Below are 25,505 nucleotides of genomic sequence, written 5' to 3'. Positions count from 1 at the left end.
ACAGTCTCACCAGCGGTGTATGAAGGTTGTGATTTCCCCACATTCTTGATGAGACTCATTACGATCCATCTTTTTGATTATAGCAGTCCTAATGGATATTAAAGAGTATTTCACTGTGTTTTTGATTTGCATTTCCCTAATGGCTAATAATGTGTTAAGCATTTTTCCATTTGTTTGTTGGCCAGTTGTGTTTCTTCTTTGGAGAAATGTCTGTTTGGATCCTTTGCCTGTTTTTTGATTGACTTATTATTCTTTTGATTATTGACTTGTAAGAGTTTTTTATATAGTCTGGATACAACTCTCTTATCAGATAGGACTTGCAGATATTTTCTCCCATTCTCTGTTTTTTCTTCACTTCCTAGATGGTTTTGCTGTCCAGTTTATCGTTTTTTGTGGCTTATGTTCTTGTCCTTGTATCTAAGAAACCATTGCCTAATCCAAGGTCACAGTTTTGTGTCTGTATTTTCTTCTAAGAGTTTTCTAATTTTAGCTGTTATATTTAGGTCTTTTTAATGGGAAATAGATGGAGAAACAGTGAAAACAGTGTCAGACTTTTATTTTTTGGGCTCCAAAATCACCGCGGATGGTGATTGCAGCCATGAAATTAAAAGACGCTTACTCCTTGGAAGAAAAGTTATGACCAACCTAGATAGCATATTCAAAAGCAGAGACATTATTTTGTCAACAAAGGTCCGTCTAGTCAAGGTTATGGTTTTTCCAGTGGTCATGTATGGATGTAAGAGTTGGACTGTGAAGAAGGCTGAGCGCCAAAGAATTGATGCTTTTGAACTGTGGTGTTGGAGAAGACTCTTGAGAGTCCCTTGGACTGCAAGGAGATCCAACCAGTCCATTCTGAAGGAGATCAGCCCTGGGATTTCTTTGGAAGGACTGATGCTGAAGCTGAAACTCCAGTACTGTGGCCACCTTATGCGAATAGTTGACTCATTGGAAAAGACTCTGATGCTGGGAGGGATTGGGGCCAGGAGGAGAAGAGGACGACAGAGGATGAGATGGCTGGATAGCATCACCGACTCAATGGACATGAGTTTGAGTGAACTCCGGGAGTTGGTGATGGACAGGGAGTCCTGGTGTGCTGCAGTTCATGGGGTCGCAAAGAGTCGGACACGACTGAGCAACTGAACTGAACTGAACTGAATTCATTTTGTTACTTATTGTATATGATGTGAGGTAGAAGTCCATCTTCATTCTTTTGACTGTGAATATCCAATTGTCCTAATGCCATTTGTTAAAAAGACTATTCTCTCTCTGCAGTGAATTGTCCTGACACCCTTGCAAAAATCAGTTGAACATAAATGTAAGAGTTATTAACATTTCTGAACTCTCTTTTGTGTTCCATATTCCTGTCCTTATGCCAGTACCACATTGCCCTCTTTACTGTAGCTTTGTAGTTAGTTTTAAAATCAGAAACTGGGAGTTCTCCAAGTTTATTTAGTCTTTTCAAGATTGTTTTGGTTATTCTGGTTACTTTCATTTCCATTTGAATTATAGGAACACTGTCAAATTTCTGCAAAAAGTCAGCTGGAATTTCAGTGGGGATTGTGTAGAATCTGTAGATAATTTCTGGAGTGTTGCCACCCTAGCATATTAAGTCTTTGGTTGGTGAACAGGGGATGTTCTGCCATTTATTGGAAGATCTATTTAGTGATGCTTTTGTGTCCAAAATTCAGTTACATTAAAAGATTTTTCTAGATTACAGGTTTAGTTACTTAGGAAATTCAGTTTCTGTGTATTTTGGCTGAAGGTGGGTATGGGATCCTTAATAACTTTCTGTATCTTGATTAATTGACAGAATCAGTCTACAATCAAATCATTTGAGTCTTGAGATACAGAGCTTTTAATACTTAGGGCTTAGGTAAATAGGTATAATTAGTTAAAAAAAAAAGAATTTTGGCGAATCTTAAGAAGTGTATATCTGATTGACACTCTTAAGGAACAGGGTTGAATAGAGGGGAACTTCTTCTCCAAATCTATGCAGAAGGGTCTTCCCTTCTGTGTTGTTAGACTTTTCTGAATTGATAGAACCTCAAATGCACTGGCTCTGGTAATAGAGGCTGAGGTGTTTCAGAGAAATCTTTCCACATAACAGCGTGTGCTAAGGAAATAAATAGACCTAACGATGTACTAGGCTTCCCAAGTAGGGCTAGTGGTAAAGAACACACCTGTGAGTGCAGGAGATGTAAGAGATGTGAATTTGATCCCTGGGTGGGAAAGATCCCCTGGAGGAGGGTGTGGCAACCCACTCCAGTATTCTTACCTAGAGAATCTCCATGGACAGAGGAACCTGGCAGTCTGTGGTCAATAGAGGCGCACAGAGTTGGACACGACTGCAGTAACAGCACGTATACACACAAAGTCATATTCCTGAGTGAAAGGCCGGTTAAGAACCAGTTTTACAGTCAAATTAGGCAAGAAATAATGGAAACCTCAAGTAAGAGGAGGCATTAGGCAATAAAAATGGAAAAAAGAGGATGAAAGCAAGAGTAACAGATTCGCTTTTAAAGGGTTAATAATTCTTTGCATCTGTATAGAGCAAATGTGAAAGTAATTATTGATGATACTCTGAAAAAACTGACTGATGGTAAGAACTGTCTCTTGGTTTCTTAATGTAAGTTTTTAATTAAGAAAAGAGTTTGAGGAAACTTTCTGTGGCTGCCACCTTGAGGTGATTGTCTTTCCTGTTGTCCCACCTACCTCATTACAATGTTAAGTCATGACAAGGAAAGAGACATTGGGGAGGGAGGCTCCTGAAAATATAATTATCAACACTTATTTGGAGCCTTATTCATCACCTCGATAGCTTTCTAGATTTTTCTTTAAATCAGCAGGATGTCCTGAATATAGTATAAGGTTGGTGCACATTTTTTAGGAAAGTAAGTGTCACACAGATGCAGTTCTTACGCACTGTTATGCAGTCATGTCCTTATCAGTCTCCCTGAAAGATGTGAGGAATTTAAAAAACCATATGGTTCTTAGACCTTGGTAGAATTGATAGATACTAGCTTATAGTGTTTGGAGAAGGCAGTGGCACCCCACTCCAGTACTCTTGCCTGGAAAATCCCATGGACGGAGGAGCCTGGTAGGCTGCAGTCCATGGGGTCGCTAAGAGTCAGATACGGCTGAGTGACTTCACTTTCACTTTTCACTTTCATGCATTGGAGAATGAAATGGCAACCCATTCCAGTGTTTTTGCCTGGAGAATCCCAGGGACGGGGAGCCTGTTGGGCTGCCGTCTGTGGGGTCGCAAAGAGTTGAACACTGAATCGATTTAGCAGCAGCAGCTTACAGTGTTACAGTTTTTTAAGTTTGAACATTGTGGTGGAGTAAATTATAGTTTGTACTTTTTCAGTGGCCTAACCGTTAGAACTGTTTTTTTTTTTTTTAAGGTGACTATATGTCACAGATACTCCTGTAGAGATGCAGAGGGAGATTTTGAATTTCTGAGTTATGTAATATTAAGTTGATAAATTTGATATCAGGCAGTTTTACACTCTGAACAATTTTCTGTGGTAAACCTGCACTTTTTTTTAAAAATTGAAGTATAGTTGATTTGCAGTGTTGTGATCGTGCCCATTTTTGAATGTTCATAGCACATGGTTCTGTTTACAAGATGCTCCTCAAGTTATATGGGAATAATGGTTCATCTTTGAAGGAATGGGTGAATTTTGGAGATACAGCCAAGTGTATGTACAGATCCCAGGTTTAAGCATGTTGAAGACTTACAGTCTATGTCATTTTTTTCTGAATTTGTTGCACTTTCTTAGAATTGAGGTCAGTTATGACCAACCTAGATAGTATATTCAAAAGCAGAGACATTACTTTGCCGACTAAGGTCCGTCTAGTCAAGGTTATGGTTTTTCCTGTGGTCATGTATGGATGTGAGAGTTGGACTGTGAGGAAGGCTGAGCGCCGAAGAATTGATGCTTTTGAACTGTGGTGTTGGAGACGACTCTTGAGAGTCCCTTGGACTGCAAGGAGATCCAATCAGTCGATTCTGAAGGAGATCAACCCTGGGATTTCTTTGGAAGGAATGATGCTAAAGCTGAAGTTCCAGTACTTTGGCCACCTCATGCGAAGAGTTGACTCATTGGAAAAGACTCTGATGCTGGGAGGAATTGGGGGCAGGAGGAGAAGGGGACGACCGAGGATGAGATGGCTGGATGGCATCACAGACTGGATGGACGTGAGTCTGAGTGAACTCCGGGAGATGGTGATGGACAGGGAGGCCTGGCGTGCTGCAGTTCATGGAGTCGCAAAGAGTCGGACACGACTGAGCAACTGAACTGAACTGAACTGATCCTAGGTTTGTCATTCACATTTTGTCCTTCTGTCGCCTTTTCCTGGCCCTTCTTGGTTCCTGTTGCAGGAGTTTCTTAATTTGTCTTCCAGTTTACACTCCCTGCCATTAAACACAAAAGTCCTAAGAGAAATTGTCCCAAGTCCTGACCACGTTACCCCTCTTCCTGCTGACTGCCATCAGAGGCAATCCACATGCAGTCTGACCCCAGCCTGCCTTCCTAGCCCAACCTCCCTTTCTCACCAGCATGACACTCCAGACTGTCTGGACCCCTCCTCATTCATTGCTTTTCTCTCTCTCCAGATCTTGACTCATACGATGCCCTGTGGCAAGAATATACATTCTTCATGCCGAATCAGCCTTTCATACGATGCCCTGTGGCAAGAATATACATTCTTCATGCCGAATCAGCCTTTCAAAACCATTCCTGTCCTTCACTGCCCTGCTCTTGATCTATTATGCTTTTTTGATTGCAGTCGCTGGAAGTGAAATCTTTTTCCTTTATGCATCTCTGTCTGTAACCTGATCATCTCAGTTGACACTCACCACAGATTTGCTTTGAATTTAGTCATCTTGTCTTTTTTCGTATTAATGTTTCTTCATTTCCGTTTTAAGCATTGGGAAGCTAGACGGTTTTGTCATATATTTAGGCGTCTCTTAATTTCATGGCTGGTGATTGCAGCCATAAAATTAAAAGACGCTTACTCCTTGGAAGGAAAGTTACGACCAACCTAGACAGCATATTCAAAAGCAGAGACATTACTTTGTCAACAAACGTCCATCTAGTCAAGGCTGTGGTTTTTCCAGTGGTCATGTATTGATGTGAGAGTTGGACTGTAAAGAAAGCTGAGCACCGAAGAATTGATGCTTTTGAACTGTGATGTTGGAGAGTCCTTTGGACTGCAAGGAGATCCAACCAGTCCATCCTAAAGGAGATCAGTCCTGGGTGTTCATTGGAAGGACTGATGTTGAAGCTGAAACTCCAGTACTTGGACCACCTCATGCGAAGAGTTGACTCATTGGAAAAGACCCTGATGCTGGAAGGGACTAGGGGCAGGAGGATGACAGAGGATGAGATGGCTGGATGGCATCACTGACTTGATGGACGTGGGTTTGGGTGGACTCTGGGAGTTGGTGATGGACAGGGAGGCCTGGCGTGCGGCGGTTCATGGGGTTGCAAAGAGTCGGACACGACTGAGCGACTGAACTGAACTTATATATCCCACTCATGGCCCATAGGTGGACAAGGAATGGGGTGAGGGGGGAAGAACACAGAACGCAAGAATCAGGATGACAGGTTTCTCCCACCTGTCTGCCAGGAACTGGTTTCGTGACTTTTGGAACTAAATCATGCAGTGTCCTTATACTTGGGTGTGTTCGTGAAGTAAAGGGGTTGGCAAGGTGATGCCCAGTTGCTTCAGTAGTTTGGCACCATTAGTTTCCTCTTTAGCTGAGCAGGAGATCCTGTGGACAGAGGAGCCTAGCAGCCTATAGTCCTTGGGGGTCACAGAAGAGTTGGACATGGTTTAGCAACTAAACAACAGCAAAACAAATCTCAAATAGTGGATCCTCAGTAAATAGGTAATGAATGAAGAATGTAGGACTGCACTGTTGGTTGTATTCTGTTGCCTGCGGGATCCCTTTTGTCCTGAGGGGAAGTATGCTTCTGATGAATGCAGGCTCCTGCTTCCCACTTTGTTCTTGCAGGGCGGCGAGGTCTGTTGCACACTCAGCTTACCCTTGCCAACTTTCCACTACTTTCTTTCCAGACTTGATAAACGTATTGCAGGTGGTCTCCTTAAAACTACAGTTATTGAGTTGAGTTTTACATATAATAAAATCTTGGTTCATTTGTCCTTAACATTATTTTAGAAGTTAGGACCCATTGTTTAATATTATTATACAGGTAGTGTAATGGAAACAGAGTCAAATTCATGTGTTCATGTTACGTGTTCATTGTGTAGCATGGAATTTAGGTTGTTTTCCTGAAAGTGACCACTGATTTTTTTTACTCCTAAGGGTGGTTAAGAAAGTGGCTCAGTATATGGCTGACGTATTGGAGGACAGTAAAGATAAAGTTCAGGAGAACCTGTTGGCCAATGGAGGTAAGCTAATGTTTCATGATTTGATATTGACTTCAATAAAGTGGACAACATAAAAAAGATCTATAGATAAGGGTATCAAATCCAGTAGAAAGCCATTAAAATAGGATGATTATTAACAGTTTGGTTATATTGCCAGTTACATTCTGTCCTCTGAAACACAACCTCTGATAAGACAGTCCAACATAATATATAGTATAGTTTTTTTTTTTTTAATATGGATCCTTCCAAAAGCAGTATCATAAAGATTTACCTTAGTTCTTTCCAGGATCTACCTGTCAGTTCCACTTAAAAGTGTGTTTCTGAGTTACGTGTTTCAGCATTGTTCCAGGTGAATACTTGCAGTTTTCTCTAGCTTTTTGTATGTAATTGCGTCCAACTACAGAAGCTTTGGAATAAAAATTATTAATCTTATTGCAAAGTAATGCCTCTTCCCCTCAAATTTCATATGGCATTTCTTTAGTACCCATAGAATAGTCTACTACTGACCTGTCTGTAGCTAGAAGCTAATATTTACATAAAGTTTTTTCTGTGTAGTAATAGCTGCATAAAGATGGTTTCAACTGCATCATTGTCGTTTGTCCTTGCATTTGTTGTTTCCTCCTGAAATATCAGTTTAGGATGTGTTTCATTTTCAGTTCAGTTCAGTTCAGTCGCTCAGTTGTATCCAACTCTTTGTGACCCCGTGGACTTGGAGCATGCCAGGACTCCCTGTCCATCACCAACTTCCAGAGTTTACTCAAACTCATGTCCATTAAGGCAGTGATACCATCCAACCATCTCATCCTCTGTCATCTCTTTCTCCTCCTGCCTTCAATCTTTCCCAGCATCAGGGTCTTTTTCAGTGAGTCAGTTCTTTGCATCAGATGGCCAAAGTATTGGCATTTCAGCTTCAGCATCAGTCCTTTCAGTGAATATTCAGTATTGATTTCCTTTAGGATTGACTGGTTGGATCTTTAGTGATATGTCATTAAAATAAGAAAAAATCGTTTCCTCTCTGTCCTGTATAGCCTACTGTGGTAGGTCACTATGATAAATTAACATTTGTTAGGTAGAGCCCTGGGTTATCATAGGATGTTGAGCCACAGCAACGAATGACCACAGGGGAAAGAGAAGTAGAGTTGTTTATTACTCACAGGTCCTGGAGGGAGGGGAGCAATGCAGGGAAGTTAGGGCGGGGTGCAGACAGGAAGAACAGTAGGACCTGGGGCACATATCTTTATTAAGAGTCCATGGGTGGAGTGATTCGGGATTCCCAAGCCAAGTCCTGATTGGTTAATTCAAACTGAAAAGGGGAATTTTGATTAACTTGAAGAGACGTATGCATGCTCAGTTGTGTCCGACTCTTTGCAACCCCATGGACTACAGCCTGCTAGGCTCCTCTGTCCATGAGATTCTCCAGGCAAGAATACTGGAGTGAGCTGCCATTTCCTGCCCCAGGGGGTCTTATCTAAAGGGTCCACTAACAGGGGAAGCCCTGGGCAGCAGGGGAGAGTGCTTATCACAGGTTGGTATCGGAAATCGAACCAGGAACTGAGCTTACATTTACTTGTGATCGCAGACTTGTTATCTAGGGCTGTTAGCCAGGAAGGCCGTTACCTAGTGTGATTTCTAGGCACCTGCTGGCTACTTGGCCATGTAAAATGGATGTGGAAGCAGCAGTATGGAGGTTTGGCTAAACTCTCAGTGGTCACTGTATTTTAAATTCAGTGTTTCTCTAATTTCATTTGTTTCCTTTGCAAATCATAGATGTTCAGTAAGTACTTAATCAGTTAAAAAAAATTAGTAATTTATTTTTGCTCTCTGTTAAAATAGCAACCCTGACTTGCTTACTGTTTCTGTTAATGTGTGGTTGGGGCAAAAGGACAGGAGTTAGATGTATTAACTTAGGTGCCTTCGCTGATCTCTAGGTACTTGATGAAGTAGGGCAGTCAGTCTACTTGGCAGAATGGGGAGGTGACAGTCAATCTAGGGGACATTGCATCCAAAACTGCTTTTGAAAATACCAGATATGTTGCTGACTTGCTGGTATTCTGTCAGGAGAAGTTGAGAAGATATTTTGATATGAATTACTTTCGCCAATTAACTATAGTTGACATTTGATTTCCCTGACCTTGATCCCATCAGGCTTGAGGGATAAAAAGTCATCTTGACTACCAGACTTCCAGGGAATTAGTTGAGTTTCTCTTTGGCTTTGCATTTTTTATTCTTTTCATTTGAAAGTGAAAAGGTCCGTGTTTTGAATATTACTGAAACGAAATACAGACTCCTAGAAACAGTCATCACATGGTTTTAACAGACAAGTTCATTTTCAATTTGTTTGGGTAAGTTGCAAAGAAATAACATACTTTTGTCAAATTCTTCTTATTGAGGAGACACTTTGCAGTAGTTTCTCAATCTCTGTGTGTCTCTCACCTTCCCATGTATCATGGGTATGTGCATATTCCATTTATTAAGTCATCAAGTTAGAAGGAGCATTTTAATATATATATTAAATTTTGACTAAGGAGAAGAGAATTCAGTCAGATTACAGGTAAAAATTTTGATTAATCCATGTTACCTAATACAATCCCACATTTATTTAACCTTCACAAATGATGATATCTTTACTGATTTTCTTAATGCCCATTTTGGCATTACTGTATAGCAAACTATAAAAAATTCTATTGCTTCTCCTCAGTAATTAATTTCTTCCCTTATTTCAGTTGACTTGGTTACTTATATAACAAGGTTTCAGTGGGACATGGCTAAATATCCAATCAAGCAGTCCCTGAAAAATATTTCTGAAATAATTGCCAAGGTAAGATAAAAAAATGACACAGGTAGGATACATTGATTTATAGTGATTCTATTTATTTTATAAGTATTTAGCTATTAAGTTCTCTAATTTAGGTTTTGACAAGGCAACTTAATTATATGTGACATTTTGCAACTTAAAAAAGAAAGTTGTCAGAAAAGGATAACACTCACATGCACATTATCCATGTGTGTAGTTTGTTTTTTTAAGTGGTTAAAGGTTGCATCAACAATGTTTGACTAAGAAAAGTCACTTTAAAGTTATAAATTTTAAGCATAACTGAGATAACATAAAATGAGAAATTGGAATTGATTAGAGATTTACAAATCATTCAGATATATGATAATGGTCACTTGAGTGTGTGTATGTACAGTACTGATTCAGATTAAACTTTTTGGGTTTTCTGACGCCTTCTGAGGTTCAGTATTGATTCCCTACCCAGAAAAATTGCCCGTATTCTCATACTGCGTGATTCTATGAACAGTTTCAGGGAGTCCACAGGTGTTGAAAGTCCATCCATGCACTCACTAAACTAAGAGTTCCTTTTCTGTTGCAAAGTCCTTGAGCTTGAGAGAAAAATGTAAAACTGAAACTGTAATGAGGCAATAGACAAAGACCTATTCACTGTTTGACAACATATCTATGACCTGGCTGGATGAACAGTACAGTTTAAATCATTTGGACAGACTTCCTTAGTGTCCACGGACTTTATTTGTACATTGTGCTCTATGGTTAAATGTAAATAAATGGTCTATCGAGGATTTAACTCAGGGTCAAATAATTTAATGAAAATGAGTAGTCAGATAATTAAAATGGTGTTCTTCCTATGACTAAGCATTATTTTCTTTTAATCCTTATCAAGGATTTAGTCATCTTCTTCCTGATACTATTATAGATGAGGAAACAGGCTCAGAGAGGTGAAGTGATTTACCCCAGAGTGCCACATGGCTGATAATGGTAGAGCTCAGTTGAAATTAGTTCTTCAAATGTTAAATCTACTGCTTTGTGTTTTCTCCTTAAATTGTTAGTAGTTTTAATCATATTTTTGAAAAATCAGCTTGTGTAACATTTATAAATAAGTTGAAGCAAAATTTTAATTTCATCACAAAAATGTTTTGTGTAAGAATGGTGGTGTTATAAACAACAAAACTCTGTATGATTTCATTCCTTTGGAAATTAACTCTTCAGACTTGTGTATTAAAACCTTTCATTAGTCATGTCTTTAAATAGTGTCCTAGATTTCATTTACATGGTTTAAGAATATAGTAACAATAATGAAAATACATGTAGACTAAAATATTATCTTTAGTAGAAAAGATTATATGAACATTCCCATAGTTATTAAAATGAAGTAGGTTATTTTTTTAATGACCTTTAAAAATAATGCCTTTAAAATAATAGAATATTCTTACATCAGGATCTAGTGGTGGGTTTGTTTTTTAAAGTTTAAGCACAACTACTTTAATTGTATTAGTAGAGGCAGATTTAGGAAGATTCTCCCTATTTCTCTTCTTTCTTCTATAAAGGGTGTCACTCAGATTGACAATGACCTGAAATCTCGAGCATCCGCGTACAACAACCTGAAAGGGAATCTTCAGAATTTGGAACGAAAGAACGCGTAAGCATGTCAGCTAAATGTGAATAATTTAGAATTGGAGAAGCACTGTGGCACAGGGGTCCCCAACCTCTGAAATCTAGTGCCTGATAATATGAGCTGGAGCTGATGTAATAATACTAGAAATAAAGTGCACAATAAATGTAATGGGCTTGAATCATCCTGAACCACCTGGCCCCGCCTCCCTGGTCATGGGAAAATTGTCTTCCATGAAACTGGTCCCCAGTGCTGAAAATGTCAGGGACCACTGTGTATTGTACGTTGCAGATAAACGGTTGTTTGGAGTTTTAGTAAGTTCCAGTTTGCCGTTTCTATAGTCAGATGGTGTTTTTTCACTTGCTCATTAATTCAGGCTAGTCAAAACAGATGTGAGGCTGATTTATTATGCTCGTTTCATACATAATACTTCTGAGCTGGGTCCTGGTTTATCCTTTATCCATCTGATTTTTCACTGTAAAAATTATCTAAAGTTAATTGTTTTAAATTAAATCATAATTTAATTACATAGCAATTATCTGCTGCTTAAGAGGATTCTATAGAAAAATCCTTTTTTATGTAATTCTCATTCTTTAATTTATCTGTTTTTATGTTTCAATTTTTTATGCTAGGTTTTCTTAAAATAGAACACTCTTCTTTTGGTTGATCTCACTATAGTATGACTACTACAAGTGTAGCTTTAAGCACTTAACTCTTCAAGGTATACATTTGTATCCCAGAGGCAGAATTGACTTGTCCTGTCAGGGGTACATACAGGGCAAGTCATTTTCAGTGTGAAATCTACTGGGAGACCAAATGAAGACTTGTATTCAAAGAGTTGATTGTTGGGTTAACTAACCAAAATTGATACCCAAGGAGAGGGAGGAAAATCAAAGGTTGTGCTTAGATGATATGATTTCATAATTATGGTGAGGTAGACTTTAATTGATGCTGAATGAGTAACACTTTCCCAGTCAAGACATTATATATATATAATCAAGAGAAGAGCTGAGTTATAATAATTAAAACAAACGCAAAGAGAAACACTAGAGGCAAATTCTCATAAAATTTTGACATTTCTTTGGGTTTAGATATGGGAAATATTCAGCTAAATTTTGGCTTCTTGCTATATCAAATAAAAATGTTAACTCGGGCTAATCCCTCTCGAGATGTATGTGTAGTATATGTAACTATACTTAGCCTGCTGTATCTTTACTTGTGTTATGGACCCACATAATTATCAGTCTAATGATCTTTTTCTTATTCCTCAGAGGGAGTTTGCTAACTCGAAGTCTAGCAGAAATTGTGAAGAAGGATGACTTTGTTCTTGACTCAGAGTATCTTGTCACGTTACTGGTCGTAGTTCCCAAGTATGTCTTTTCATTACAGAAGGTTTTTACTTATTAAAATACAAGAAAAATGTTAGTGTCTGACACTGTAATTTGAAGTTTTCCACAAAACCCGAGTGTAAATGGAATATCACCTTGTCATTTGTTCTGTCAACCAACATATACTCATATGGCACATACAGTGGAATTTAGTTCGTAACCTGGTAATAGAGATGTCAGTTATAAATTGAGATTCTAAATCAAGTTCAACTTAGTAGAGTTGACCCATTAAAAAATTAACTAATGCTAAACTGTTGGATTTTTAAAAAAATACTGTTTTTAGATATTTCAAAATAAGAAGTTCTTTTTCTGAAAAATCTTTATGATTGATTAGGATGAATTAAACCCTCTAAGAAGTAAAGGATTGGATTAGATCAAAGGTTAGCATATCTTTTATGTAAAAGGCCAAATAATATTTTACCCTTTGCAAGCCATGTGGTTTGTGATACAGCTAGTCAACTCTGCCACGTCAGTTTTGTGGTTGTACCTGAAAGCAGCCATCCCCGTTGTGTGCGTGAAGTGATGTGGCTGGTGTCAGTAAAACTTTATTTACAAAAACAGGTACAGGTTATGGGCATAGCTTGGGTTGGATAATTCTTTGAACTCTCCTCTAGATTAGGCCTTCTGTATTAATTAACATTTGGGCCTAGTTAATCTTGATAAAATGAAATCTTTTGAAGGTTAGAATTCTGTATGTGTGGGTGGGTGGCGGAAAACACTGTTAATGGTTTCATTTCTGACCTGCACTGAAATCTTAGCATCAGGAAATCATTGGGGGATCCAAACTGGCGTGGGAGATTTGGGGACTCTTCTCAGCATTATTCATAAAGTCGTCTTTTGATGTGCTCTCCATTTTTATCTGGCTAGGAAACTGGGAATATAGGAAAAGATGCCTCCTGGAAAGGGGTGGGAAAGCACCTCTGTTTAATTTACAGTGGCAACAGTATCATCTGATTTTTGCCTTTCCCCGCTTACTGCAGAATAAGAAAACACTGATTATTTCTGAAAAATTTCTGTGTATTTGTGTTTTTATACTATGCATGGAAATAACCTTTGCCCAGATAAAAGATTTGTCTTATGCAACCTTTGTTTAAAATTTGTGTTTAAGACAGGAAATTTTCATAGTTTTCTGTACACTGTACTTGAAACCTAGGGTCAGACCTAGGGTACCTTGTATAATGGCTTATTTATTATCCTGGCTACAGTGCTATCAGTCCAGTTCTTTATTTTGTGTTGCCACACCCACGAAAGCCAGCGGTCTCTAGAGAAGGCTGCTGCACAGTGACCCGTGGCCGCTTGGCTCACTGTTGCTCTGTTGACTCAGTGTTTCCTGGTGCCCTGTGCTTTCAGTACATGTGCTTTCACCCGGCGCTTCTGAATGGCCACTGAATAAAAATGTTAGTGATTTCAGCATGGCTTCTCTCTTTCTCTCTCTCTCTCTCTCTCTCTCTCCCTCTCTTCCTGCTTTGCTTTCTTCGTTTTTTTTTTTTTTAGTGAGGTAATATAAATTAACCCTGAAGTTTAAAAATGATTTCAAATCTCCAGTTTGCTTTGCTTCTCTCCCAAACTGAGTTGTAGGGTGTGCCTCTTTTGTAGTAGTTATTGGATGTAAGAGATGGTGAGTTATGTTTCCTCCTTCACCACTCAGTGTATTTGAATTCATTCTCTGTAGGAAACTTGATTTTTCTTTTGTTAGATAGATTTGAGATATACTTACTATAGTTGAATTTCCTATTTGTCTCATAATTTTTTCCTCTTTCTGGGTTTGGCAGGAAGTAGGACTTGTTTTTCTCTTCTAGTAACTTAATTGTACCTTTTCTGCAGGTTAAACCACAATGACTGGATTAAGCAGTATGAAACACTAGCTGAAATGGTAGTTCCAAGGTCTAGCAAGTAAGTAGTAGACTTAAAAGCCTGCTCTTGCCTAGAATTCCTTTGATAGTTTGGGTGTTGGATTAGAAAATATCTTTATCTTTTCTTTGTGGTAAATTTTATAGTTTTGGAACCATCTTTTTCACCTAATAAATGAATTATATTAGCTCTAGTTATTATAATTTTAGACTTGGAAGGGCCTTTGCACAGTTTCACCAACCCACTCATGTTGATAGATGTGGAAGTTTGAGGCCACAGAGCTGAAGTGGTTTGCCGAGAGTCGCATATCTCATACGTGGCATAGATGTAACCAGAACCCAGGTCTCCTGTGTGGTACTTTTTCTGCTGTACCACCTTCTCAAGATCCTTCTTTCAGTACTCATCTCATACCTACTGTGTGTCTATAATTCCCCATTCATCTTGTTAAGGAAGTATACTAAAATGGCTACTAGGGTACTGTGTTGGTCTGCAGATATTTACTATCACTTTCCAGTGAGCATAGATTCTACCTAATCTATACTTTCCTTTGGAAAAAAAAATTGCTAAGCATTTTTGAACTTACGGATTAATATTCATTGTCTAATTTGATATTTACAACAGTTCTGTGAAGTAGTTTGGGCAGTTGTTATACTTTTTCTCATAGATGAAGTAAAAAATGCAGAAGAGTTAAATTGTGGCCTAAAGCGTATGGCCATAAAAGTGTCAAACGGCAAAGTCAGGACTAAAAATTCAGGTCTTTCCACTGCAAGTTGTGCACTCATGACACTGTAGCATATCATCTTTTCCTGTATTCTGCCTTTCCACATGAGATGCTTGCTAAGAAAATGTAAGTACAGTGTGTATGCTCCCCCAAAGAATTCTTGTGTGTGTGTATCCCTCAAGAGGTGTCAGCATGATGAAAGTCTGGGAGGCAGTAGAGAAGTGGTGTTAGTAAGGCCAGGCCCATGAAATATTTTCTTTTCCAGTTTCATTGTGTCATATGGGAGGTAGCTTAGTATAATGGAAAGAGTCCTGGACCCAGGAATCTTGAGTTCTTTTGCTGGTTCTGCTACCAACTTGCTGTGTGACCTAGGGTAAGTCTTTTAACTTCTCTGGGCCTCATTTTCTTTGTAAAATGAGCATCACGCCTTCGCTGTACACATTATGAGGTCCTTTTAAGACTCGATGTGATATATGAAGTAGGAGTTCCCTGTTGGCGCAGTGGTAAAGAATCCGCCTGCCAGTGTGGGAGACATGGGTTCAAGTCCCTGGTCTGGGAAGATCCCACATGCCTTGGAGCAGCTGAGCCTGTCGCCACAACTACAAGCTCACACTTTGCAACTAGTGAAGCCTACATTCCTAGAGCTGGTGCTCTGCAACAAGAGAAGCCATCTTAGTGAGAAGCCCGTGCACCGCAGTGAGGAGTAGCCCCTGCTTGCCGCAACTAGAGAAAAGCCTCACAGCAGCGAAGACCTAGCACAGCCAAAAAAACCAGATAAATAATTTTGAAAAGATATGTAAAGTAGAAGGTAATATGAATCTTGCAGTTTCATAAATGCTGACTTTTTTTTTTGAGAACAAAACCACAAACTTGTGCTCATTGTGAATTTTTTTCCCATTTTCGGGGAGTGCTTTCCATTCGCAGTGGCCCTTCACATAGTAAACTGAAGATTGAGATTGTGTCTTGATACTGGTTTTCCTCTGAAGCTGTTTATCCGGACGGATGACACATTCTTAAACCTTGTTCTTTGGAGTGCATTAAAGCCACAGAGATTGGCTTGACATTTGGGGGTGGGGGAGGAGGAGAGTGAGGACACAGTGCGCATGGCATGCCCTCTGGCGCTGTGGTGAGCTGAGCCCGAGCCCAGGGGAGTGGCATGTGAGCCCAGGTTTACTCAGGAAGGACTTTAGAAATACTCAGACATTTACATCTTTTGAAAATCACTTTAGTAGTTTAAAGGAAAAAATTTCAGATGCTGCCAGTTGAGTATAGGCGATACCTATCTTCTGAATGACCCCCAAGTGTCCACTGACCGCCTGAGCACCTCCAACTCTTCCTCACTCAGTGAAAACATCTGTTCATCTGTTTAGCAGTTCTAAAGACTGATTTCAGATCACCTCCTTGAAAATGTATTTGAGTCATTAAGAACAGGGCAGTAGCTCAGCCAGCCCTGAAGAGAGGATGGTTAGTTTATGTGAGGCAAACAACTTTTAGTGAGTCAATCTGAAATTCTATACACTGTTTAGGAAAGAGCTCTATGAGCTAATGCTGGATTTTTTGCTTCTAATAACTAACATTTTTGAGTAATTACTATGTGCTAGTTATTGTTCTAAGTGCCTTATTTTAAAGGGAATTGTAAGTAGCAACATTGTCACTTGTTGCCTTTTGGCACAATACTTGAGTGATTACTCTTGGAAGCAGTGAAGATGAAAGTGGACTTTGGGGAAGAAGAATAGATTGAAAAAGACCATCTTCAAACCTAAAGACATAATTTAAATTAAACACAGAAAATCTAGCTATTTGCAAAATGTTCTCCATAAATCTTGAAAGACTGGACCATGTGAAATACTGCCGTCATTGGGTGGCTAAGTGCCGCATCAGAGTTCACACAGCCAAAGAAGTGGGAGCTAGACTATTGTTCTGCTTTTTGTTGGAAAAACTGTTCAAAAAGAGGTGCTTTTCACTTATACTTTCACAATTACCGCTTAGCTGTTTGTCTCTTACTTTTGCCTGTTCAGATAAATTAGTTGGGTCAGATCATTGGTTGACTCTGGCCTTTTCTCTGTTGTGGGAAACAGCACCACAGACTTGGTGGTGCTTCACAGAAGCTTTTTTGTTCAGGGAGCTAGAGTTCTAGATGAAGCAGAGGATGCTAGCAGGGAGGACCTAGAAAAAGATGACACTAGCCGTTGTGCAGAGAAAAGTTTCACCTGTGCTTTGGAGCCGGGTTTGCACAGATAATTTATGAAGAAAAGCAGGAAAGATGCTTTGGCAGTGAAATGGGTCAGTTGATTGGAGCAGAGCAGATGGCAGAACTGAGCCTTGGGAGAGAGGTAAGAAGGGAACAGGAAGAGCTTGTAAGCTCCAGAAGCACTGCCACACACGTGGGTGACGGAAAATGCCATGAGACAGCTGAAAGCACTGACTCAGTTTCGTCTTGGCTTGGTTACACAGGTGAGAATATACTGTTACTGCTTGTACACGACAGCAGAATTGAATGCAGCGAGTTTGGAGACTCAGACCTGCAGCTCACAGACTGTTATCCCCGCTTGATTTCTGCCTTGGTTTTTAAATGAAGTTCTGCCCACTTGGTAGCTGCCTTGCTTTGGATTTGATGGGCACTGGGTGCAAGAACTAAGTGTAATAGTCTCGAGAGGGCACAAAGTAAAAGGGGTGGGCCAGGTCTCGGGGCAGGGCGGGAGCGAAGAGGAGAGAATTGAGATTCCAAAAGAGAAGAGGGTGTTTAGCCAGGAAGCAGGGAAGAGTCTGGAAACCAACCAGCTGCTGGACAGTTTGTCCTTGGCTGGCCTGCTGCTGATACAGATTGAAAATCATGGTTCTTAGAGTTTGGAAGCTCTTCTCGAGTTAATGCTTAATTTTGTTGGTTAGGAAGAAATGTACAAGGGGCCTATTAAGACACTGTAAGTAAAAACATAAAGACTGCGTGTCCTCAGTGTTTGAGGCAGTACAGCTGAAAGGCACTGAGGGGTTCAGGAAGGGCTGCCATTCCTTTCCGTTTGTTCTCCCCCTGTTTCTGAATTCTGCCCTCAATATGAATGTGAGCAATAAATATAAAGCTTTAAATGGACTTTGTCTTTCTCTCTCCAGTGTTCTCTCAGAGGACCAAGACAGTTACCTATGTAATGTCACCTTGTTTAGGAAGGCAGTTGATGACTTCAGACACAAAGCCAGGGAAAACAAGTAAGAGGATTATTAAGAAAAATGTTTAATTTGTTAGATTACCTATACTTCCTGTGGACAATTTTGGCTTTCTTTTTTTTCCTAATTTAGATTCATCGTCCGTGACTTCCAGTATAATGAAGAGGAGATGAAAGCAGACAAAGAAGAAATGAACAGGCTTTCTACTGACAAGAAAAAGCAATTTGTATGTGTTTTTAGTATTTAATATTATCAGTGTTAAGCAGAAGAAAAACTGGTACTGCTTTTCTTTAAAAGAAAAAACTTTTCTGATTTTGATTTGTTATTTTTTTCTATTAAATAGTCAAAATGAGTTTTCTCTAAGCAAGCTGAGATCTGTGAATTGTTATCTTAAAATGTATATTTTAAAATTAATGCAAGTCTGTATCAAAAGTTAATTTTAAATACAGTGTTTTGATTAATGCCCCTATAGTGAGGGGTCATTTTAGTTAAGTAATTGTTCTCTCTTTTCAGTAGGGTAATTGTTCTCTCTTTTCAGTAGGAAATTTCATTTTCTTGAGGCAGATTTTTTTTTTTTTAATGCTATAGTCTTTACTGAAGGAATTTGTGTTTAAACCATTGGTGAGTTAGTATGTTCTAGGCACAGTGGAGAACAGGGATGGAATTGTGAGTGAAAGATAGTGTTGACTTTTTTGCCATCCTTAAGTAAAGGATTTTTGTGAGATTAAAGAGTGTATGGAAGGGGGAACGTGATGAGTGAAAATGTGTTTCTCTTATAATGCAAGAGGAAACAAAAGCACATTCCATTTACAGCTATTTCCAAGTAACTTTATAAACCGTAACATCTCAGTTGGGAAAAACTAACCCTAATGAAGTAATGTCAAATAAAACCAGCTGGTTGTGGGGGAGATCCAATACCCTAAAAGAACAGATATTTTAACCAGAGACTTTCACTTTGTTGTGTTGTTATCCTTTTTGCGTAAATGGATTGCTATATCCAAATGAGCCTAGTAATATTACCCAAATAACTGTTAGCTGAACTGATCGTGTGTGTCTTTTGAGTATGGAGAAATGGTAACAAGTTGTTTGAAGTTTGTTTCTTTAAAGAAGTGTTTTTATTTAGTACTAGGAATCATACTGAATAGTTTAATAGGTTCATAAAGAATTTATGCTGTCAATACATAATAGAATCATTAAGAAATTAGAACATAATAAGCAGGTTTTAGGGATCTGAGTCAACCCCCTGATTTTATAGATGAGAAAAGTAATACTTAGAAATATTAAATGACTTACTACATAACTGTTTTTCCTGTTCTGAGAAGTTGTTTGTAATTAAATTCTATTTTGAATGTATTAAATGCTTAACAGTATTGAATAGTAAATTTAGATTTTTATACTTTGGTTTTCAAATCTATAGGACACTTCTATATTCTGTATCATTTTAAGTGACTTTCACTATAGTATATGCCTTTTTGAGAATTCCCTGGCAGTCCTGGTGGTTAGTACTTTTACTACAGGGACCATAAGTTTGATCCCTGATCAGGGAACTAAGATTTGCAAGCTGCACAACATGGCCCCCAAAAAGAAAAATACACACACATACATGCCCTTTTCTGTGTAGTGAATAGAGTCAATGGATATTTGTATCTACTGAGGTTACACAGTAGTAGCTAAACTTTTCATCTAATGTAAGGTAAAGTATGCAAGATATGAGAATAATGAAACATTTTTAAAGTGAATTACAATGTGATTGGGGCTTCCCTGGTAGCACAGATGGTAGAGAATCTGCCTGGACTGCAGGAGACCTGGGTTTGATCCCAGGGTTGGGAAGATTCCCTGGAGAAGGGAATAGTTACCCACTTCAGTATTCTTGCCTAGAGAATCCCCATGGACAAAGGACCCTGGCGGGCTAAAGTCTATGGGGTCCCAAAGAGCTGGACATGACTGAGTGACTAAGCACACAGACACATAAAGTGATTGAATTCTCCTTAAGATTCTCACTGGATAGTCACTCCTTTAAAAATACTTGGTTTATCTGATTTCTAACTGCCATTTTCAAGACCAAATTTGTGGTGATTCTTTTCTGTTTTGTGGTGATTCTTTTCTTTCTTTCTTTCTATAGGGACCACTAGTACGGTGGCTGAAAGTGAATTTCAGTGAGGCGTTTATTGCGTGGATACATGTGAAAGCTCTGAGGGTTTTTGTTGAGTCTGTTTTGAGGTAAAGAAAGCTCATTGAGAAACTTGGAACTAAAGAATGTATAGATCCCTTGGCATTGCACCTCTTCATTGAAACACAGTCTGCTAATAGGAAATTGATTTGGGGAAACCGAAGGGCTACTTGTGAGGGAGAGATTGTCAGTATCATACTGCTTATGACGTGCTTGTTGGTCTTGCCCTTAATACCGAGTTTAGAAAAAGATCATGCTGCTGTGCTCTGGTTCTTTCCATATTCTGTGCTTAAGTTAAACGTAGGTTATATAAGTCAGTGTTAGTTTAAAAGACCTATCACACATTTTACATGTAGTTTGATCCACAGTATGCCTTATTTGAAGTCCTCGTTTCATAGTAGCCTAAAATATTTTATTACTTTGAGATACTTAAAATCTCAACCATCTTGTGATGCTTTGTACATGTTGCTCATATTAGAAATAGTTCAAAATACTTATCTGCCATCATGCTATTTGTAAATTTCTTTGAATTTCCATAGTAGATGGGTAATCTCATGCTTTTTTTCCCCCTATATTCTTTATTATCATAAAGGAATCAATAGTTGACTCTCCATATTCTTGGGTTCCAAATCCATGGACTCAACCAACTGTGGATTGAAAATATTTGAACAAAAAATTCCAGAAAGTTCCAAAAAACAAAACTTCAATTTACTGGGCACTAGCTATGATTTACATAGCATTTGCATTTTACTTACAACTAATTATATAGTATTTACATTGTATTATAAGTAACCTAGAAATGATTTAAAGTATATGGGAGGATATATGTAGATTATACGCAAATCTTAACACCATCCTTGGATTGGTGAACATCCTTGGAGTTGGTGTTCACAGAGGTCCTGGAGCCAATTCCCTGCGTATACCTAGAGACACTGTACTGTTTACATATTATCACTGTCTGCTGAGGGTGGGCATGCTGCTGCTGCTAAGTCACTTCAGTCGTGTCCGACTCTGTGAGACCCCATAAACAGCAACCCACCAGGCTCCCCCGTCCCTGGGATTCTCCAGGCAAGAACACTGGAGTGGGTTGCCATTTCCTTCTCCAATGCATGAAGGTGAAAAGTGAAAGTGAAGTCGCTCAGTCGTGTCTGACTCTTCGCGACCCCATGGACTGCAGCCTACCAGGCTCCTCCGTCCATGGGATTTTCCAGGCAAATACTAAATTACCTTAAAAATTGAAGACTAATTAAAAGTAATTCCTAGTAGACAGTTGGCTCTCATTTTAAAGATTTCTAATGGATGGTGAGGACCAGAGAAGGTGTTGAGTTTCTGAACTTGTAAAGGTGGTTATTAAAATGAGGCACCCTCTCCCCATTAACTGTGATTAAAGAAGAGTATGAGAATACTTGCTTTTAAGCAGAAAATCTCTGCATATGTTTGCTTGTGTTACATCCTGTATTTCTGCTTCGTTATAAGGTATGGCTTGCCAGTGAACTTCCAAGCAATGCTCCTTCAACCCAATAAGAAAACAATGAAGAAACTAAGAGAAGTGTTACATGAATTGTATAAACATCTAGACAGCAGCGCAGCAGCTATTATTGATGTAAGTATTTATTAGCCTGGTAGAATAGGAACTGGATGAATTTCAGAAAAAAATTATTGGAAGAAGATGTTATTTAATTGCTTTAAGATTCTCAATTTGTTAGTAAATAATTTACCTTGCTTACTCCATTTTATAGTAGTTGCTTCTTGGTATTTCTAAAAGCCAGTCATTATCTTGCTGTAGATCTGATGTTTATAGCTGCAGAAATACCCACACAAGCAGTGATACTAGTTGTTTACAAGAATTACAAATTGCAGAGAGGAAGAAAATAAGTCATTACTGTAACTTTATTTGGTAGAAGTAGCAGTCAATAGATGAGCATTTTTAAGGAGAATTATCATTTCTCTAAAATGGTGTATGTTTATATCTTTTTTAAAACAGAAATGTATGATCATTTATGCATACAAAAGCATACAAAAATGTGTGCTTTTTGTTGCTGCTGTTGTTTAAAATTGTAGCAGGCTTTTATATTTTTTGTTTCAAATAGCTTGCTGATATTTTCTCTCTAGTTTAGAATAGCAGTATTTCACATGTGCATTAGTTAGAACCCATGGGAGAAAAATCAAGATTTCTTAATGGAACAAAATGCAGGAAATGACTCTAAATTTTCATGGAATTGTTGATAATATGTAAAGTCTAACTCCCATGCATAATTTCATACCAGTAAATTCTTATAACATGCATGCATACTAAGCAGTATCAGTAAAAATCACAGTTGGTTTATTTTTATCATCATTTTATAAGCCTTGTGTCTCATAAACTCAATACCACAAGCCTGAGACTAAAGTAATTTTATACAGTATGCATAGAAAAGGATGGTGGAGTCATGGTTAAACCCACACAGGCTTTGAGGGCAGAGTACTTGAATCTGGCATTACTACTCACTTACTCTGTTTCCCAGGGCAGGTCAGCCTGAGATTGTTTCCTTATTTGCAAACTGGAGTTAACAATGTCAAACTCAGATTAAATTAGGAAAAATGTGTAAACTTAGCCCAGTTCATTAAGAAGGTACAAGCATACCTCATTTCATTGTGCTTCATTTTATTGAACTTTGCAGATACTGCATTTTTTTACAAATTGAAGGTTTGTGGCAACTGTGCATTGTCAGATGATGGTTCTCATTTTTTAGCAATCAAGTATTTTTAAATTAACATAGGTACATTGTTTATTAAGACAAAGGCCATTGTACACTTAGTAGACTATAGTAAGTGTATAATAAGTGCATGTCATTAATATGCAGTGGGAAACCAAAAAGTTCATGTGACTTGGCTTATGGTAACACTTGCTTAATTGCGGTGGTCTGGATCAGAATCTGCTATCTCCAAGGTATGCCTGTGAATGGTAGTATTTTTTTTCTTTTCCTTTTTTCATTTCTCTAAGTACTTAGTTGAATAATCATCTGACTTTTCCGTAGGCTCCTATGGATATTCCAGGCTTAAACCTGAGTCAACAGGAATACTACCCCTATGTGTACTATAAGATCGATTGCAACTTGCTGGAATTCAAGTAAAATGAGCCCTCCAGACAGCCCTGTCCTCGTGTCGTGTCGGTGTTTGCTAACAGACATAGGCTGCAGTAGGGCTGCACTTTTAACTCTCTTTTACCCCTTGCTTGCTTCTCACCTTCTCTCCTAGGCGCCTTCTCTGGTGCAGGTCCATTTCGCAACATTTTCTTTTTAAAAGGAAACTATATGTCTTGTTTCTTTTTATTGATCAGGTCTGTAAATGTGTACTGAAAAAAAAATCAGAGTTTATTTATGAATTGAATAGTTTATTTAAAAAGAAGGTCTTTCCTTATCCATATTGTGGTATGCATTAATTCCATTTGTTACTATTGTGACAAAAGCCTTGTTTACAAGGGAATGGTGTAAACAGTTATGCCATCTTGTTCACTGTATTTAGTAGACATAATTGTTTAATAGTTACTGAATCGTGATGTAAAGAAAATGTGACAATATTCAGGTATGTGCTTTCTGAATGTTTTAAATTACAATCTCTGAGCACTGTTGACACCCACAGGAGAGAATAAAATTACCTGTGCAAAGGTGGGTTGTGGTGTGCGTAACTTCCAAGAGTACAGTTCAGTTTGAGAGCTTAATGAATGGTGTCGTGGCTGATGCCCTGTGTTGCTTTCAGGATTGTGCTGTATATACCAAGAGGTGACCACCGTGGCTGACTTGCGTGATGATTCAGGTGTGCCAAATCTGGGTCAGAGCACCAATTGGAAGATTATTTTTGAACATGTGATGGGTATTTATATTTGCACACTAGACTTTGGGGTATCTCAATTAGGAAGTAGGGCCAGTTTTGAATAAAGTTTAGTAGAACTCTGCTGCTTTAGTCGTTTGTTTTGTCTTAAGTCCTTATTTTATGTTTGTTTTTTAAGATTGTTAATTTTGCCCTCATCTTGACATCTATGTTATTTTTGATACAGTTTGAAAAGAGGCATGGCTAGCCTTATAGATCTCTGGAATAAGACTTAGGTTAATGTCCTGAGTGAGCTTTTGGAATCAGGTTTTGTGGCAGTGCTCCCTTTATTATGCCCTCACAGGCTTGTAAATGAAAGAGGTTTTTACTTTTTAAGGGCATTTCTAAACTATCATATTCCACCTAGAAAATTAGCCTCCTAAATCTGTTTGGTTTCAAAGTTGTATATTGTTAAGTCAGAAGTAATGCTTAACTTCAAGCAAATCCAGACTTCTATAAAGTAAAACCTGAGGCCACCCCTCCAGCCCCCTCAATTCCTTCTTTACAAGGAAGTTTTTACATAGTTTTTCAGTTTTCTCCTATATCTCTGTAACATACATATCCACACACAGCTTATTTTTAAATAAAAATAGGATCATCCCTCACACACTCTGTCCCTCACTTTTTTGCTTACCTAGTGTTCGTCGTTGTCTGGTCACTCAGCCATGTCCGACTCTTCAGAGCCTAAGATTTCTGACCGCCTGGCTCTTTGTCTTCCTCCCATGCCCCCAGTCTCTAGTGGGCGCTGAATGACTGAGGCAAGCACATTCCATAATCTCTTTTCAAGATAGACAGTGATGTGGAAAAGGCATGGAGTGTGGGTCATCAGATAATGAACCATGTCACTCTTTGGCCCAGAACATTTGGACGATGTGGCCAGGTGTTCCGTGCTGGGTTTTATAGCTTACGTTATTCAGCCTGGAAGATTTTCCTACTTGATGGAGTCGCCCTTAAGCAGACGCCGTTTGTTCTGGGTGGAGCTTTCTGAGTGAGCATATATCAAGCAGTATGTTTAAAGTAATATCGTGTATGGAACAGATACTCAGCAGATGTGAACTGTTCTCTGCTCTCACTTTAAATAGCCCCAAATGTTGGAAATTATGTACACAGGGTTAAAATGGCTTCCCGGGTGGCGCAAGTGGTAAGGAGCCCCTCTGCCAGTGCAGGAGAAACTGACTCAGATTCTCCCTGGGTCAGGAAGATCTGGAGGAGGGCATGGCAGCCCACTCCAGTATTCATGCGTGGAGAACCCCATGGACAGGAGCCTGGCGGGCTACAGTCCATAGCATTGCAAAGGGTTGGACACAACTGAAATGACTCAGCACGCACACACGAGGTTAAAAACGGTATACACAAATATTATGGAACAGCTTATAATGAAAACCTTGCTGGCCTTTAGAAGAAATGTGGTTATTGTTCTAGAAAGTCTGTAACAGTATTGTAGAGGAAATGTGTTGAAAACTTCCCTAATTTAGTTCTTGTCTCTAAATTGAAGTTTACCCATTTCAGTATTGTAAAGTTTTCTTATGGTCTTTATTTTGCTAGCATGGATAGCTTTATTT

General features: G+C 38.7%; 1 protein-coding gene across 1 annotated transcript in view; it reads left to right on the top strand.

Moving 5' to 3' along the window:
• The window catches only part of ATP6V1C1 (ATPase H+ transporting V1 subunit C1), a 39,947-nt gene extending 15,925 nt beyond the window's left edge, over positions 1–24,022 (top strand). The window contains exons 4-13 of the mRNA XM_052651630.1: positions 6,335–6,420; positions 9,123–9,217; positions 10,741–10,832; positions 12,077–12,175; positions 14,018–14,086; positions 17,874–17,966; positions 18,057–18,150; positions 20,047–20,144; positions 21,571–21,697; positions 23,112–24,022. Coding sequence (XP_052507590.1) covers positions 6,335–6,420; positions 9,123–9,217; positions 10,741–10,832; positions 12,077–12,175; positions 14,018–14,086; positions 17,874–17,966; positions 18,057–18,150; positions 20,047–20,144; positions 21,571–21,697; positions 23,112–23,207 — 949 coding nt within the window. The 3' untranslated portion in view covers positions 23,208–24,022. The remainder of the gene's footprint in view (positions 1–6,334; positions 6,421–9,122; positions 9,218–10,740; positions 10,833–12,076; positions 12,176–14,017; positions 14,087–17,873; positions 17,967–18,056; positions 18,151–20,046; positions 20,145–21,570; positions 21,698–23,111) is intronic.
• Positions 24,023–25,505: the final 1,483 nt, after the last annotated feature.

Source organism: Budorcas taxicolor, chromosome 14 (assembly GCF_023091745.1).
Source record: "Budorcas taxicolor isolate Tak-1 chromosome 14, Takin1.1, whole genome shotgun sequence".
Lineage (NCBI taxonomy): Eukaryota > Metazoa > Chordata > Mammalia > Artiodactyla > Bovidae > Budorcas > Budorcas taxicolor.
This window is presented reverse-complemented; position numbering and strand designations above follow the sequence as displayed.